Below are 18337 nucleotides of genomic sequence, written 5' to 3' on the forward strand. Positions count from 1 at the left end.
TTTTGTTGTAGACATTACATGATGCCATAGATGTATATCCACAAAACACTTTGACCAAAGTATTTTTCTGTGGCAATAAGTAGGGGCCTGTGTTTTTTAGAAAAGGGACGAATTTAAGGAAAGTGCCGTGATCAGGGACATGCAGATTATTGTTTGGATTGAAGTGGTGGACCCAGATTTCATCCCTAGTCACAAATCGTTGCAAGAACAAACACTTATGCAGTCCCTTTGTAGTAGTCTAACTGCAAACAGTTTACCGATCTAAAATTTTGAAAAGTCATATTCATCCGGCCTCTAATGGTAATGTATGCTAATATTCATATTGATTTGGACAGCTGTTCACATTGGTTGTTCACGGTATACAGATGGTTACTCGTGGATGATGTGTTTCCAGGTCTCACGAAGACGTTCACTAGAAAACCTGGAATATTCAAAGATATGTTTATTTGGGAGGATGGAGCACCACTCACATTCAGGAAATGGTAGGCGGAAAACTGATGTCATGTTTGACTATCATAAACTGTATGCCATATGCATTATGTACATTCACATTCAGGAAGCGGTAGGCTGAAAACCAATGTCATATTTCTCTATGCCAAAGTGTCTGACCCATATATTGTCCTGACCAATCATTTGGGTTCAGGCACCTAAATTAACCATGTTAATTGTGATCATTATTTAAAGATAAAATTCAATGATACAAGCTGACACATCTGTAGTATATACAATTGATAATTATGGATTTAAGAGGTTTCTGATACTGACCCACATGGGTACAATGTGTGAAGCCCATTTCTTGTGTCCCCTGCCGTGATATTGCTGGAATATTGCTAAAAGCGGCGTAAAACGATACTCACTCACTCTGATACTGACTTCTATGAATGATGAGGTGCAACGGTGTGGGGCAGGTTATTGGATCACGACTGTGACCCTTGCTACCTTAAAGAAACAACATTCAAGCCCATGCACAAGAAAATGCCACATTATGTACCACCAGACTCCTGACTCCTTATTATTAACGACCCCTTATAAGCGTACCCTTTACCCTCATTCGTCTATTCCCCCATGGGGTTAGAAGTGGACCCCAGCAATGTAGGTCGCCAGCCGGTCGTAAGAGGCGACCACACGAGTCTGGTGGTAGAGCGCGGTGTCCTGTTCATAGCGTGTGCTCGTACCCCGACGGCGTTGTTCCCAAAACTCACTGGGTTGTCTTGTCCATACTCGAGTATTAACAGGTAGTCGTCATATAGCTGGAATATCGCTGAGTATGGCGTTAAACAACAACTAAATACTAAAAACTTACGCTTCTTTAAGCCTGACTTATCAACAGGTACAAAGACCACATGATGACTGAGCCTGGCGGCTCTCGTCTCGAGACATGTACAGCTATGTTAGGGAGGACCGGATGGCACGACATCGGGTGTGGGGATCCAATCGGCAGTGGCTTTATCTGTGAAAAGGAAGCTACAAATGTGACTCGATCTGTTGGTAAGAGTTTTGAGAATTTGAAAATAATAATAAATGTGTAGGTATAATAGTATTGAGATATTTCAATCGAGTTGTAAATCAACAATTCGACTAGTAAAAACACATATTCCGGTGGCGACTCACATTGCCATCAAACTGAATTACTGACACTATTTAAATAAAAGGGAACAGCTTGTTCCATTATTAACAGAAAACTCTGCTCGAGGATGCTTTTTCACATGGATCATTAATTAGCGTAGATTGGCAATGTATTCTGACAGAACTTGTGTTGTAGGCGTTCCAACCACATGTTAACATCCGTGTCACTATCTGTATGTGACGAACTGACAATAACCACTGCGTCCCCGCGGTGACAAATGGCCGCTAGCCCACTCTCGTGATCGACGTGAAAACGCGTTATTTGACCGATACATTACCTCCAACAACGATGTAGCTCTTCATTGACGATTGGTCGAGAAACAATTACAACCTTATCATCTTGTCAATGATTGTTTTGATAATCGAGACTGGTTATTCTCTGGCGTTGGCGTTTTACAATTATTTAACTTGAACTGGGTCGATTAATTTGCTGTTGGAATGAAGTCCCCGCGTCCCACATTTATCATTTTATTCATCTGGAAAGGAAATGACCCGACACATCGAAACTGTCCCACGCTGTTTTGTTTTCTTAAATGTTTTCTTTACTTATAAGCAACAGAATATGTGCACTTGAACACACTTGAACTTTAATTCAAAATATCGTTTCAACCAAATCAGTTCTTCAGCTATCGTGTCACTGGACTGTCTGGTCACTACCATGGAATCGTCTGATGAGGAGTTGATTGTTTACAGGCCGCCGTCGCATGGCAAGAGTATTGCTGTGCGGTGTCAGGCAACAAACACTTACTTTTTATTATGCAAATTGTGTAAGTGGCGGGTGCTGCCTGTAGGGCAGGATATGCTGACCCTTTTCGTGAACACCTTGTGATTTTCAGTAATCTACATGACTTTGTATTCATTACGGTGGCCAATAAGGGACATGGAGTCTGTTTTTCAATTCTTTGATATTTCACTTACTGTTATCGTAACCTTTTGCAAATTAACACGATTTGTCACAGAAATATGTAAAGTAAGTGAAATATCAAAATATTGAAAAACAGACTCCATGTCCCTTATGAGCCACCGTAATTCACACCATTTTCACCGCCATTTTGCCTTTTACACCCAATAGAATCCGTTCGGGCGGATAACCGAGACGGGCTATGCTTGGCGTTGAAGTTCTATATTCCAGGAATGTTGGTATTATGATAAAAGCAAGCTAAATGATTTAGTGTGCAGGAAGTTAGACAAACACAAATGACGCGTTAATGTTTTGATGCTGTTGTTATCACTACACTGGGATGTTCCGTTTAATGTAGCAGGATGGCACCATTAATTCATGGATAGTGTCAAACAGTTATTCTTTGCTACGTTTATGCTCCTGTATTCTCGAAATACTTGCGTTAAGAGGCAAAACCTTTGCTACTGTTTGATAGCCAGAAGCACTTATTATTGATCGAGATATTCACATAACTATTCACACGCAACTGAGCAGCCACTTGGGCGTCTTTGTTGTTTGCCGAACACATGATTCACAATTTATTTAAATGTTTGTTTTTAAACTGAAATGATGTTACACTATAGCTTTAAGAGCATTAGCCTATTCTCGTCCCTATCAAGGTGTGCCCGTCCTTCCGGTTCAACACAATGAGCTCCTACACTCTACATCAGTGTACATGACTTGTGACAATGGCGAGATTGTTTCCTCACTGCTGAGATGTGATGGGAGGAGAGACTGTTTGGATGGCACAGATGAGCAGGAATGTGGTGTGTACACAATATTTTCTTAAGATTCAATTTCAACACCATGCCGAGATGTTTACATGTACGTCACCGCAGAGTTTTGTGTTTCAGCAGCCAGGATCCGGATTTCAGTCCTAGATTACGATCCTTCGTTTTTTAGAACCACACACGTGTTCGTGGGTTTCGCCTAAATTGTACTCGTCTACCACTCTCGTCAGTTTAGCTTTCCCTGACGATAAACTTATATAACTGAAAAACTGTTGCGTAAATTGCAACTCACTCACTCACTCACTCACTACCTCCGTGGTCAAGCTGATGGAGATCTCTCGCCGCCTTTTTAAAAACGTTAAAATATGGTGCTTGTTACCCTGCCTGGCGCTCAGCGTTAAGGGCATAAAACAAGAACCGTAGTCAGTATGCTGTGCCTGAGTTGTGTGTCCTTGTTAAACTACGACATGATATCTCAGTGAGCTAGCAATATTAAAACCGACAATAGCTTGGGCTAGTACAAACAAACCACACACACACACACACGCACACGCACACACACACACACGCACGCACGCACGCACACACACACACACACATACACATATATATATAATTATATATATATACACGCGCACGCACGCATGCACGCACATATACACGCACGCACACACACGCACGCACACACACGCACGCACACACACACACATACACACACGCATACGCACACACATGTACGTCGCTATAATTATAAGTGCAATAATCGTGAACGCTACGTTAAACCCGATTTTCCCTCACTCCTACAAAGTAGACACACGTGTAGGGCTTCTGTCAAAGGCAGACAGAGTGCATTTGCGGGGGATAAAGTAATCATACATAAATCATATTATAAATGGCGTTTCATAAGACATCCACAGAACCTTGCATGTATGTCAACACATTCACTATTGCTGGCTGATACGACTGTTCAATACAGTTAATTACACTTGCAAGTATGTCTGGAAATGTGTCACTCGGACTTCTCCAGATAGTGAATGCAGTCGCGATCAGTACAAGTGTGACAACGGCAGATGCATCTCCATCAGCCTCTACTGTGACTACGTCAACGACTGTGGTGACTACTCTGACGAGGAGCAATGTGGTAAGTCACGTCGCTAAAACGCAAATCCTTGATTACCTTTTCTTCTCACAGAATCACAGACACCCGACAATTGGTCTGATGGAGATTCAGACGCTGTCATCGATTTGTGTCTTCATTTGTTTTTGTTTTGTTTATTAAAGATCTTTGAGAATTAAAAATGAAAATGTTCTTCGTTTAAGAATAGAAATATAACGAAAGTCCTAAAATACCCCTGATACTAATTATGACGATAAAACGACCATTCCCTTCGTTGTGTGTATCCTGTGCCACGTGGGTGAAACTGCATTATCAATCGACCTGATTGGGGAAAATGAGGTCACTCCAATTACAAACTGGAGATATCTCCGTCATTTTTCACAATTGGCATTTGTCATGATTAAGTTGCATGTTATGGGTGGTTATAATTATTCCCCTTCCAATCCCTAAGGTGAACAGTATTGTTTTATTAAAAAGTTTGAATATGTTATATTTGACAGCAACACCGGGACCCATATGTATAAATTACGAAATTTCAGTAGGTTCGCTAACCGATATCTCTTTTCAAACATTTCGGCGCACTTTATTGTCACATATAGTGATCGAAACAGCGGGGCCCATATTTGTAAATCTTTGGATGGATCAGTATGGATTTACAACTTCAGTGTTTCTGCGGTTGGAATGAAATCCTCAGTAGCATTTAGCAATTATGTTGTGTGAACTACATAAAATATGATTGGGTCGAGACATTTAACTGCCCCACCCACCTCCTACACCCACACACATGTCTTTCATAGTGTTTCTCTTAACTTGTAAGCAGCAACATCTCGATGTATTAATATATCGTTTTCAGTTTCAACAAAATCATTAAACGCCCTATCGTGTCACTGCATTGTCTGGTCACGATCGTTGGATTGTCTGGTCAGGACTCGATTGCTTGCAGCCTGCCGTCGTATGGCATGAGTACTTATTTAACGTACTATGTATTCTCTGTAAGTTCGTTTAGTTTCGAATGTGAGGCCCCTTTGAACTATCGTTGAGGCAATCAGAGTTTCGCCCCCACGTGTGACTGTGTCACTCTGCAGGTTATCACTATTTTAAATGTGCATCATGCATATGACTAGAAATAAAATACAATCAGTGAATTGATACAAGAACCAGCAAAACGTTTCCTTATTTGCACATGGAGTAAAGGCATCAACCTGTTAATCCTGTTCCAGTGCCTAACCCGTGCAGTGGCGGCTGGTCTTGCGAGAACGGACAATGTATATCGACTGGGGAGAGATGTGACATGTTTGAAAACTGTATGGATGGCACTGATGAACAGAACTGTGGTAGGCAATATCTTCATTCTGCAGGAACAGTAGTGAGTGAGTGAGTGAGTTTGGTTTAACGCCGCTTTAAACTGTATTACAGTTATATCACGGCGTGTCAGCCAAATGCGGGAGGAAAGTCCTAAGTGATGCAGGTCTCAGACGTTAACGACTTGAGAGAAACCCAAGAGTACGGGTAAGGTGTTGACAAACCTAGAAATATAAAGGGGGCAAGCGACCCAACTGTGCTCATCGAACTGCGACACCTTAAACGACCGGGCTACCCGTGTTCCCACTGGTAAGGCCCTCTTTATATCGGCGACTGAATGCATTTGAACAGTGTTTCAATTGAATCCCTCGGCGTGTCATCTTGATGTAGGTGAACCAGATAGACGATAGATGGTGACACCATCGAGCAAGGTAACATATAGATAACCAAGATTTGTATTAAGTGCGAGATCGAACCCACGACATGCGGAACTTCATGTGGGACCCTCACCTTTGACCACTGAAACATCTTGATTCAGTAAATATCATCAGTGATGACATGAATCAACCAAGTCAGCGAGCCTGACCAACCGATCCCGTTAGTCGCCTTTGACGACAAACATAGTAGCCTTTCACGAAAAGCATAGGTTGCTGAAGACCTATTCTACCCCGGATATTAACGGGACGTTTGTCATAAGAGTCGACTAAAATAAGAATTCCTTCGATAGAATGTTTGAACAGTCTGGTTTCGAGTCATCGTTGATCGACACCTATATCGGCCGTTCTTTATTTGGTCAAGACTCGCAATCAACGTAATGGATTTTCTTGTGATTGTGACCACCTGATTTCAAAGTAAGTCATGTCTGTGACTTTAATCATACTGAAACATGGTCTTGGTACTCTAAAGTATTTCTGGCCGCCTCCGTGGTAGAGCGTCCGCCTGGAGAGCGAAATGTCCGGGGTTCGATCCGCCGCATCATACCAAATATTGGTACTTGTTGTTTCCCTGCCTGGCGCTCGGCATTAAGGGGCTAAAACCAGAACTGGTCGGCTCGGTATCTCATTGGGCTACCACTATAAAATCGGTATCATTCCGGACTAGCATAAGCAACCCCCCCCCCCCCCCCCCCCCCCACACACACACACACACACACACACACACGTGCATGCATGTCACTATGTAAGCGCAATAATCTTGGACGCGACGCTAAACCCCATTCACCTCATCTCTCCTCTTAAGTATATCTAAATCATTTTTTTTTCGGCAGATACTTGTTATAGTTTTGAGTGCCATGATGGTCGTTGTATCCCTAATTTCTGGAAGAATGATGACATCGTCGACTGTGACGGTACGAAGCGGGAGGATGAAACCTGTCCACCTGAAGACAAGCCCTCTCTCAATCTCACGGAGCCCTCTAGTAAGTAGGTTCATAAGTGTAAGTAAAGTACTCTGCAGGCCGTATTTTCAGTTGTAGTATGGCACTAAGGCATATTTAAACATATGTGTAACATTTGGTAAATGTTCTACTGCTTCGCCTTTCTTACTTTGTAATAGAAGGCAATGCTTAATTTCTATTTCCATTTCTTGGAATAATATTTGCCATGGGAAGCGTATGAGGTGTTGGACGTCCACACTGTGGTTATTCTGAGTAACTGGATATAGAAACACCAAGTTTTACTTCAGACATCCTTGCCGTAAAAGACGACTATGCTTGTCGTAAGAGAGACTAACGGGATCGGGGGGTCAGGCTCCCTGACTTGGTTGATGCATGTCATCGTATCCCAAATGCTTGGATCGATGCTCATGATGTCAGTCACTGTCCAGACTTGCCGTCATACAGCTGGAATATTTCTAAGTGTGGCGTTTAAAAACAAACAAACAAATCGGAGAAGCTTCGTACAAGTAATATAATGTTATTTATGTCCACAGATCAGTATCCGCTGAAGATAAATGGAACGACAAACCTTTCTTGTCTGAGGGTGCCAGATATATTTGGAAAAGTTTCAGCGTCTTTTGATGGAAATAACATTGATAATTGTTGTAGGTTCATAATCTGTTTGGTCGTAGTTACTTAAAAATTGGCAATAGTTTTTTTTATTAATCGTTTGAAAATATAACTGCTAAACATTCAACAGAGTGCCGTCAACTGTCTCTGATTCAGATTATTTATGAATGACGGAATACATTTTACATGTCCATATACGTATAATGAGTAGTCAGCGTATTATTTTAGCATTTCAATTACCTTGCCCACTAAATGTTATCAATACTAAAACGGTTAAATGGTCAGCTGTGAATGATGAACCAATGAATCTGCATTTTCAAGCGTTAGCAGAGTGCCCTGCAGGATTCTACACGTGTCCGGGCACCTACTGCATCCCTGTCTATCTTGTGTGTAATGGCGTCACAGACTGTCCCAGAGGAGAGGATGAACACCAGTGCGGTAAGATGATGTTGTGTGTAATGGCGTCACAGACTGTCCCAGAGGAGAGGATGAACACCAGTGCGGTAAGATGATGTTGTGTGTAATGGCGTCACAGACTGTCCCAGAGGAGAGGATGAACACCAGTGCGGTAAGATGATGTTGTGTGTAATGGCGTCACAGACTGTCCCAGAGGAGAGGATGAACACCAGTGCGGTAAGATGATGTTGTGTGTAATGGCGTCACAGACTGTCCCAGAGGAGAGGATGAACACCAGTGCGGTAAGATGATGTTGTGTGTAATGGCGTCACAGACTGTCCCAGAGGAGAGGATGAACACCAGTGCGGTAAGATGAGTGTTGAAGGAATGTCTAGACTGAAATACTTGTCAGTGTCGCATAACTGGATTTGTTATATCTGTATAATACACAGGACAATACGTGTAGTGGTTCCTTGAGTTTGGAACACTTAAGTGATCAATGGTGATGAAAAGCAGTGACTATATCACAACCCTATGTAACAAAGGTCGATCTCTACCCTATGTAACAAAGGTCGATCTCTACCCTATGTAACAAACGTCTATCTCTACCCTATGTAACAAACGTCTATCTCTACCCTATGTAACAAAGGTCTATCTCTACCCTAAGTAACAAAGGTCTATCTCTACCCTATGTAACAAACGTCTATCTCTACCATATGTAACAAAGGTCGATCTCTACCCTATGTAACAAACGTCTATCTCTACCCTATGTAACAAACGTCTATCTCTACCCTATGTAACAAAGGTCTATCTCTACCCCAAGTAACAAAGGTCTATCTCTACCCTATGTAACAAAAGTCGATCTCTAACCTATGTAACAAAGGTCTATCTCTACCCTATGTAACAAAGGTCTATCTCTAACCTATGTAACAAAAGTCTATCTCTAACCTATGTAACAAAGGTCTATCTCTAACCTATGTAACAAAGGTCTATCTCTAACCTATGTAACAAAGGTCTATCTCTACCCTATGTAACAAAGGTCTATATCTAACCTATGTAACAAAGGTCGATCTCTACCCTATGTAACAAAGGTCTATCTCTACCCTATATAACAAAGGTCTATCTCTAACCTATGTAACAAAGGTCTATCTCTACCCTATGTAACAAACGTCTATCTCTACCCTATCTAACAAAGGTCGATCTCTAACCTATGTAACAAAGGTCGATCTCTACCCTATGTAACAAACGTCTATCTCTACCCTATGTAACAAACGTCTATCTCTACCCTATGTAACAAAGGTCTATCTCTAACCTATGTAACAAAGGTCTATCTCTAACCTATGTAACAAAGGTCTATCTCTACCCTATGTAACAAAGGTTTATCTCTACCCTATGTAACAAAGGTCTATCTCTACCCTATGTAACAAAGGTCGATCTCTTACATATGTAACAAACGTCTATCTCTACCCTATGTAATAAACGTCTATCTCTACCCTATGTAACAAACGTCTATCACTACCCTAAGTAAAAAACGTCTATCTCTACCATATGTAACAGACGTCTATCACTACCCTATATAAAAAAACGTCTATCGCTACCCTATGTAACAATGGTCTATTTCTAACATATATAACATAGGTCTATCACTACCCTATGAAACAAAGGTCGATCTCTACCCTATGGAACAAAGGTCGATCTCTACCATATGTAACAAACATCTATCTCTACCATATGTAAAAAAACCGTCTATCTCAACGCTATGTAACAAAGGTCAATCTCTAACATATGTAACAGACGTCTATCTCTACCATATGTAACAAAGGTCTATCTCTACCATATGTAACAACCGTCGATCTCAACCATATGTGACAAAGGTCGATCTCTACCATATGTAACAAAGATCCATCTCAACCATATGTAACAAGGTCCACATCTACCATATGTAACAAACGTCTATCTCTAACATATGTAACAAAAGTCGATCTCTACCATATGTGACAAAGGTCTCTCTACCATATGTAACAAAGGACAAAAGCGACTGAAAGTTGATGCTTCAAAGCAAATTATTGAATGGTTCTAAATGACCATATACATATTTATTGCTGTCCTCTATCAATTCGCCGTACAGAGTTGGCTCGAGTCATCGATTCCCACTGTTTATGAATGATTATTGGGACGTTGAAGTAAAATCACTCACGCACTCCCTTTCGATTACAAACCCGGACGGCAGATGTACATGAGTGAGTGAGTGAGTTTGATTTTACGCCGCTTTTACCAATATTCCAGCAATATCACGGCGGGGGACACCAGAAATGGGCTTCACACATTGTACCCATGTCGGGAATCGAACCCGGGTCTTCGGCGTGACGAGCGAACGCTTTAACCACTAGGCTACCCGACCGCCCCAGATGTACATGAAGAGGTATCACATTATTCATGATGAACTAAAACAAAACACATGTATTAACCTCATGCTAGATATGTCTCTTCACAACAGGTCTCTATAGATGTCCTGGTTACTACCGCTGCCAGAAGTCTGGATCATCCATCAACCATTGCATCCACGCTAACGAACTGTGTGACACAATTTACCATTGCCCAGAAGGGGATGACGAGAGGTTCTGCCAAAAAACATGTCCTGATGAATGCTCTTGTGTCGGATATTCCATCGTGTGTGAAATGAGAATGCCATTAATTTCAAACCTGCCAAAAGCTGCCAGAAGAATCGAACTCCAAAACATTGACATGTCAGAAATGATTCTAGGGTTTGATGGATTTTATTCATTGGAGAGTCTGAAGATTATTAACTGCAGTTTGAAACGCGTTCCTCAGATATTTCATTCTCTAAATTTACAGTCTTTGGACTTAAGGGAAAATCTAATAACTGAAATTCCGGAGGGAACCTTTTCAGTTCCTCGACTAAAACATCTCGAATTATCTTTGAACAAAAATCTTCATCGCATTATACCAGGCTCATTTAGTGGTTTGGGAGCTTTAGAAACGCTCGGTTTATCTGATACTGACATATCCTATTTACCAGTTGACGTTTTTCAAGGTATGCCAAATTTGAAAGAGATCTCAATGGCGGACACCGACGTTGCTATTATTGAAACTGGAGCATTCAACGGTCTCTCCCAGGTCAATTCATTGAACATTGACGATTGCGAGGTTGAAATCTTTTCTGAAAATATGTTCCAAGGCCTTGATCATTTGAAGATACTATATGTTGATACACCCGCGATGTGCTGTGATGGGGTCCGACCTAAAACTGTCCAGAAAGAGGAATGCTATTCTGAAAATGATAAGATATCAAGTTGTTCTGACTTGATAGGTAGTGACTTGCTCCGTATTTTCCTCTGGATTTTGGCAGTAATGGCAGTTATAGGAAACTTAGGTGCCCTCGGGTTTAGACTTATATATAACAGGTCTGTGCTCAGGAAAGGGTATGGGATTTTCATCACAAATCTCTGCGTTGCTGATCTGATTATGGGTTTATATCTTGTCATCATTGGAGCAGTAGGTTTGTTCTATAAAGGAACCTATATGTGGTATGCATATCATTGGAAACGCAGTTTCCTTTGTCAGTTTAGCGGAATTCTCTCAACCATTTCCTCAGAGGCTTCCTGTCTCTTCATTTTCTTTGTCACTTTGGACAGATTTTTTGCAACCAAATTCCCTTTTGGCGAAGTCAGATTCTCTAGGAGATGGGCGGTAGTTGTTTCAGTACTAACGTGGCTCACAGCCATAACATTTTCAGTGACCCCCCTCATGTTTCAAGACTGGAACTTCTACACAGACAACTCTGTGTGTCTGGCCCTACCATTCTCTGATGACATGACACCAGCGTGGTGTTATGCATTCGCTATCTTTGTATGCTTCAACTTCCTTGTGTTCCTTCTGATTGCTTTTGGTCAGCTATTCATCTACAGAGTGGTAACTTCACATGCTTTAGTGAAGGATGAGAAGCGGAATGCCCAGGAGTTGGCCATTGCAAAACGACTCTTCTTTGTGGCTTTCACAGACTTTTGTTGCTGGTTCCCAATTGGAGTAATGGGTAAATTGATATTTTCTTTTTGTTTCAAAACAAAAGCCATCTGTTTAGAATTAATGTGCTAGTTTCGAAGGTGTCATTGTCAAAAGAATTTCGCTTGGGTGAAGTCGGCTGGCCTGAAAATTGAAACAGAAGCCTTTATGTTTGCTGCTCAGGACCAGTCATTTCTCACTCGAAACCGACAATGAGTGTTTTTGCATCAAAATGTAAATATGAAATGTGGATCATATGCAACACATTGTCAGTGGATGCCTAGCTTTGGCACGACAATGTTTATGTGCAATGAAATAAATACTTCATAAAATACTTCATTTATCCGAAAATTCGGTTGTTCATTCGTTTATCAACCGTGCAAAATACACACTATTGTGTCCCATGGACCGTGACCACGCTTGTTGGCAATTCAAACTCGACAGCCAACATCAAAAGCGGCGGGTGTCATGTGATCACTGTGTTAATTAGTTACATTAAAAAAATAGTTAGTTTAGTTTAAACATATCATATTCACAAATGGAAAAGAATTAGGAACACGTTATCCAACTTAGAACACCCTCTCCTTGGTAATTACATACTGTATTTACAAATGTACGAAAGATGACGTATTATGACAAGTACAGTAAGGAATAATGAGAATAGAAAGAAAGTAATATAGAAGCAAAGAGAAAATTAGACAAAGCGTTTGGTCTAATTGAGGTAAGATTGCACTGACTTGTATATAATTATGACTTGTAATTATGACTTGTATATTTGTAATTATGACTTGTAATTATGACTTGTATATAATTATAATTTATTCAGTGACATTCGTGCATAATATAAGTCTAGAGCACAATTTTTCACACATGAATGAGTTCAGCCTTGGATTTTATCTCATTTGGGTAAACAGGGCTATTAAATGTTAATGTGTGGCAGGTTGCCCTAAACTCTCCGTCACAACTGTATACAAACAAGTGTATTACATAAACTAGGCTAAATATGCATTTCTTCAGCTGTTTCAACAATATAGGGCATTTTCACAGCATGCCCTGTCGGTCTATATAACGCAATATATACTTTCAAAAAAAGAAACTTGACACTGACTTTCAAAATGTAATATAATGCGATTGTTTCAAAATAGGACACAGAAACCATAATTGAATCACTGTTTGAAGATCAATGTACACAATGTTCAAAACATTAATCGTGTCACCTAGACAGACACACGTACACGATACAGTTAATGTCACAGGGGTACAGAAAATGTCAGTATCGGTTGTGCCCACCACGTGCATTAATCACCGCTTGACACCGACGACCAATAGATGCAATCAGGTTGTCAATAACACGCTGATGGATGTGATGCCATCCATGCTGAAGTGCATCAAGAAGCGCGGGAAGTGTTTGGGGCGGTGGATTCCTTCTGCGATCGCGTCGATCCAACTCGTCCCACAGATGCACAATCGGGGACAAATCTGATGACCGGGCTGGCCAAGGTAATGTCTGGAAGTTGTTGTGCTGTAAGAAGTTCTGACAAACACCGGTAATATGCGGTCGAGCGTTGTCCTGCTGGAACTGTCCGCCATGAACGTTGACGTGAGGAAGGACGTAAGGCTGTAGGATCAAGTCTCTGTAACGCACACCTGTCAATGCACCTGCCACATGCACGAGAGGCGTCCTACCACCGTGATGAATTCCGGCCCATACCATGACACTCCCGCCGCCAAATGGGACAAACCGCTGCAGACAGTTGGGGGCGTAACGTTCACCCCGACGTCTGTAGACACGTGCGCGCCCTACAGACAGAGTAGGAAACGGGACTCGTCAGTAAACAGTACATTTCTCCACCTTGCACGTGCCCATCTAACCCTCTGTTGGCACCAAAGCAGACGGTCCGCCAGATGACGTGGGGTCAATACATGACGTCGAACAGGTCTTCGTGCAAAAAATCCAGCCTCCCTCAGTCTGTTGCGTACCGTTTGATCTGATATTCTGCGTACCCCAGGGGTCTGTGTGGTTGTAGACGTGGCTGTGGTAGTGCGGTCTCGGAAGTGTCGAAGCCGGATGTATCGATCTTGTGCTTGGGTTGTCATCCTTGGTCTTCCTGACCTTGGTCTGTCGTCAACTCTGTTGGTGTTGTTGCATCGGGTCCACAGTGCGGAGATTGTCTGTCTGGATACGCCAAAGTGCCTGGCCACTTCTTGCTGAGTTGATCCAGCTTGTAATCTCCCAATGGCGTTGTTCCGTTGAGCTGCATTCAGTCTTGGCATTCTGTCACCGCCTCTTCTGCCGTTATAAGGACTGTATGAACAGCCGTTCATGTGGATTTTTATACCCATTGAGCAGGGGGGCCTGCATGCCTAAATGCAGGATCCTGTGCTGCACGTTTTTTTATAGGCGGTTGCGTTTGGATGAAGCTGTACAATTGATCCCCAAACGCTACGTTCATGTGATTTTCATGTGTTTTCGCGAATTATAGACACCTCAGCTTTCTATTTGACTTATTTGGTTCTCATTTAATGTAATTATTTTAGATATTTGGCAAAAAGTGGTTTTACATCTGTCAAGTTTCTTTTTTTGAAGAGTATATTTTATTCATAAATCGGTCGATCCTTCATAAATCATACTTTTGACATTCATGTCACATATGCCTCGGTGGATTTTGAGTAGGGAATTTTGGTCAGTTAACAAGGGATCGTTATACCCGGACACTCGTTTATCCGGACCAGATTTGAGAAAACGCAAGTGTCCGGATAAGTGAGGTTCGACTGTATTGGACATTATGGGTCGAATCCACCCAGTGTTGTTTGTTCACAGCGCTACAAGAAAGAGATAGCCATTGGGAGCCGATGCCACAGTACAGGTGCTGCATGTGGAAAAGGATTTGAGGTTCATTTTCTGGACCGTTAGCACCGTTGTTTATTTCTGATCTCAGGCTTCTTGCAGGCTGTAGCCACAATTAGATATTACTATTAGATACTACTGAAAACTTCTTCATCTTGTGAAGAGGGGACTCGTCTTACATTTCCGCTATCTGCCCTACACCATAGGGATTATAACTATACTCTTACGCTTTTAACTTACAACAGGTTCTCTCAAAGTGCACCTCTGATCACTTTTTCTTCGAGGTAAAGCGAGTGCACACAAACTACACATAACATCATCGAACACTCTATCTATATTCAGGATTGCTAGCAGCATTTGGTACCGAGATTCCTGATGTTGCCTTCGCTTGGACCTTGGTGTTCATCCTACCTGTTAACTCTGCCCTCAACCCTCTGGTGTACACACTTCCACTTATAACACAAATGAAGGTAAGCGACAACCTTTCTTTTATCCAGACTCTAGTAAAGATTGTCTTCTTAAACTTTCACCTCATAATACCTTTGCACTATATCGTAAGGTTTATCAGTGAAGTTTAACTATAGCAAATGAAGTAATATATGAAGCGATCAAAGCTAAAACTTGAAAGGCTTAAACTTGCATTTATTGAAAAGTGTCTGAAGGATGTGTTATCGTCCGGTTATATGTATATACACTCGTATGTTTTCAACTATAATATATGTGATGTAGGTTGCTGGATTCCTGATGTACAATATATGTGTCAAATATGGTGAAGAACATTAAAACAAGTGGGAGGTATCGATATGGGTACTTAGTGTGCCCTCTCCTAGCTGATGATCCTGACACGGATTGTCAGTGCATTGTCCGGTCAAGACTCGAAAGTTCCACCTCAATTTTGCCCACTGGAATGTTGTCACCACTAGTTTGCACTTCATGCCCAATGAAATCTGTTTCGGCAGAAGCTCGAGACTGATGTTTTACATTATCATACAACAAACATAACAGTTAGGCCCTTGCCATCCAAGACCGCTGGTATCCCGTTACATCTGTGTGTCACCATTCACATGATGCACAGTTTATGACTGTATCATGTTAAACGATTTAGAACGATCTTTTAAACGCAAACAAGCACTGTTATCTACAGATATACCTATTTATATACTAGTACTCATAATACAACGATGTTTACATGTATTTAGTTCTTCAAGAAATCCAGGCAAAAGACACATCGGACCACAGATTCCAACAAAAAGAGTTCCTCGGCTTCGAATCTTGATGTCTCCACTTTATCTAATGACAAACGTGACGATTTGAATGATATGAAACAGGATGGAAATGTTCTAGTTAACAAACGTAAGTACTAGATGAATTCCATTGTTTTCAGAACACTACAAATATCCTAATTATCTTTACAGTATTACCATCTTAGTATCGTGATTCCCAAAGTTAATATGTCGCCTAGATTTCTGAATAATTAAAAGTGACAAAACCCTTTTCTTAAAGGATTTCTGAAATCTGAACCCGGAATTCTGAACACTATCCATAATATAGTGAACAGATACTACTTTTCCTCTTCAGGTCAACGACATTTGACACATGTGTATGCTGGAGTTCCTACTGATGGCATGGAAAGACTCGCGGACGTTGTCCAGTCAGGAAAAGTAACGGCCCTTGACCTTCATCAAACGATTCGCAAAATTCTTGATCTTCTTCATGACTCAAGTTTGAAAGATCAGATTTCTCCACTCAATGATGATAACGTTTACGTCATGGTAGACAAGCAGGTACGTCACGTAACTATTCACTTGCAATTATGAAACTCGGTCCCGTTCATTGCACATAGATCACAAATCAGGCAAAGTTTACCAACGCTGACGACGGAGTGAAGTGGATGACAGTTCATAGGGCGTCTTTCCTGCCTCACACAGAAACACATGTTACATGTGCTGCCTCCTTGGGCATGTGACTTTGTTACAAATTGTCTGTGGTGGAAATTGCCCCTCTGTTCAACCAGCAGCGAATTGGTACTAGTTTGGTATGTGAGGATCATGTGCGTGTAGACCTAGTGAATTACAGGCAGCTCAAGCTGTATAGGCCCAAAGGCACTGTGAATGCATTGGAATGCACACTGATGGTTAACTTCGAATCATCATCAGCTCAGGGCCCTTGTCCCCTCTACAAGCAGCCCAGACAGCGAATGGGACTTCTATCAGGAAGCGCTGCCTAGTCAAACCCACCCAGAACTTTTCGGAGTTCTACATTACCCAGATTGTCAGAGGGGCTATATTCCTAGTAGCAAACCGGATACCCTCCGCCAGTCAACAGATTGGTAGGTACCAAAGCTAAGGCACCGAGAACAATGGGGTGTCGGACAACTGGGTACTTGGGATGTAAGCGAAAGAGAGGTCCGCATATTTGCCATGTTTTTCCTCAATCCTGTCGATCACATTAGTTTCGAAAGGGACAGAATATTCAATGATATAAATGATTTCATTGGATTTAAAAAAAAGGACAAGCTCAGGTTTGTTGGCCTGGATAGGTCTGCGGCTGTATACGGGCCTATTCCAAAGAATTTTGTATTTATCGTTTTCCATGACGCCCTCTACATATTCCGGGTCGTACCATGGATGGACCTCTGTGTCAAAACAACAAGCATTGCGAAGATGTCGCTTAAGATATTGTGTTTGTACCAAAGCTGGACATCCACTGACAATGTGTTGGACACTCTCATTAAATTCATTGCATATTCTACATTTAATATTCACATTTTGATGCAACATTGACGATTCCGAGTGGAAAGTGTCTGGTCCTCGAGCAGCCAACAGAAAGCCTTCTGTTTCACTTTTCTTCCGTCTTCATTCAAGCGAAGAACTCTGCAGGGCTGCTGATCTTCTCAACACACTGTACATAAATTCGATGAAGTGGTCGTTCAGATAGCCTCTCTTTGAAAATCTGTGTCTGGGCCGATGTGATAGGACACTTCGCTTGGTTCACACTCATTTCTGTACCGTTCAGCAGCTCACAACCATCAACAAAATCAACATTTTTCAATATTATTTATTCTAAGTCTTCCTTTTGATATAATACAGCATAGTGTTTACCGCCATCCTAGTTCTATGATAGTAATCATATATTTTGAGAGCGTTTGATTTTCAATCCTGAATGACGTTACTGTAAAAACAAAACAAAAAGTTGTTCACGAATACAGGTCATTTATCATGTTTCAGAACATTACGCAGGCATGCCTTTGCTACATGGACAGTAGCAAATCAACTGAACAGCGCCCCAATTCGGCTGATTTTAAGTTCCTGCTGTCACTGATGATGTACATCCTGACCTCATCCTAACA

General features: G+C 41.5%; 1 protein-coding gene across 1 annotated transcript; it reads left to right on the forward strand.

The window, feature by feature from the left end:
- The first annotated feature begins 438 nt into the window (after nt 1-438).
- Nucleotides 439-18335, forward strand: LOC139469152 (G-protein coupled receptor GRL101-like). Its single transcript, XM_071251287.1, has 13 exons — nt 439-482; nt 1331-1488; nt 3187-3333; nt 4325-4438; nt 5635-5748; nt 6984-7133; nt 7646-7756; nt 8043-8159; nt 10615-12171; nt 15331-15458; nt 16188-16341; nt 16567-16772; nt 18216-18335. Exons 1-13 carry the CDS (start codon nt 439-441, stop codon nt 18333-18335), a joined length of 3120 nt encoding a protein of 1039 aa, XP_071107388.1.
- Nucleotides 18336-18337: the final 2 nt, after the last annotated feature.

Source organism: Haliotis cracherodii, unplaced genomic scaffold (assembly GCF_022045235.1).
Source record: "Haliotis cracherodii isolate W230 unplaced genomic scaffold, xgHalCrac1.p SCAF_2, whole genome shotgun sequence".
NCBI lineage: Eukaryota > Metazoa > Mollusca > Gastropoda > Lepetellida > Haliotidae > Haliotis > Haliotis cracherodii.

What these genes read in the sequence shown, in the direction of transcription:
- LOC139469152 (XM_071251287.1), top strand. Translation starts at nt 439, where the DNA reads ATGTTTATTTGGGAGGATGGAGCACCACTCACATTCAGGAAATG. An exon ending in CAATCTCACGGAGCCCTCTA is followed by an intron (nt 7,134 to 7,645) that starts GTAAGTAGGTTC and finishes TTATGTCCACAG; the next exon opens with ATCAGTATCCGCTGAAGATA. An exon ending in AGAGGATGAACACCAGTGCG is followed by an intron (nt 8,160 to 10,614) that starts GTAAGATGATGT and finishes TCTTCACAACAG; the next exon opens with GTCTCTATAGATGTCCTGGT.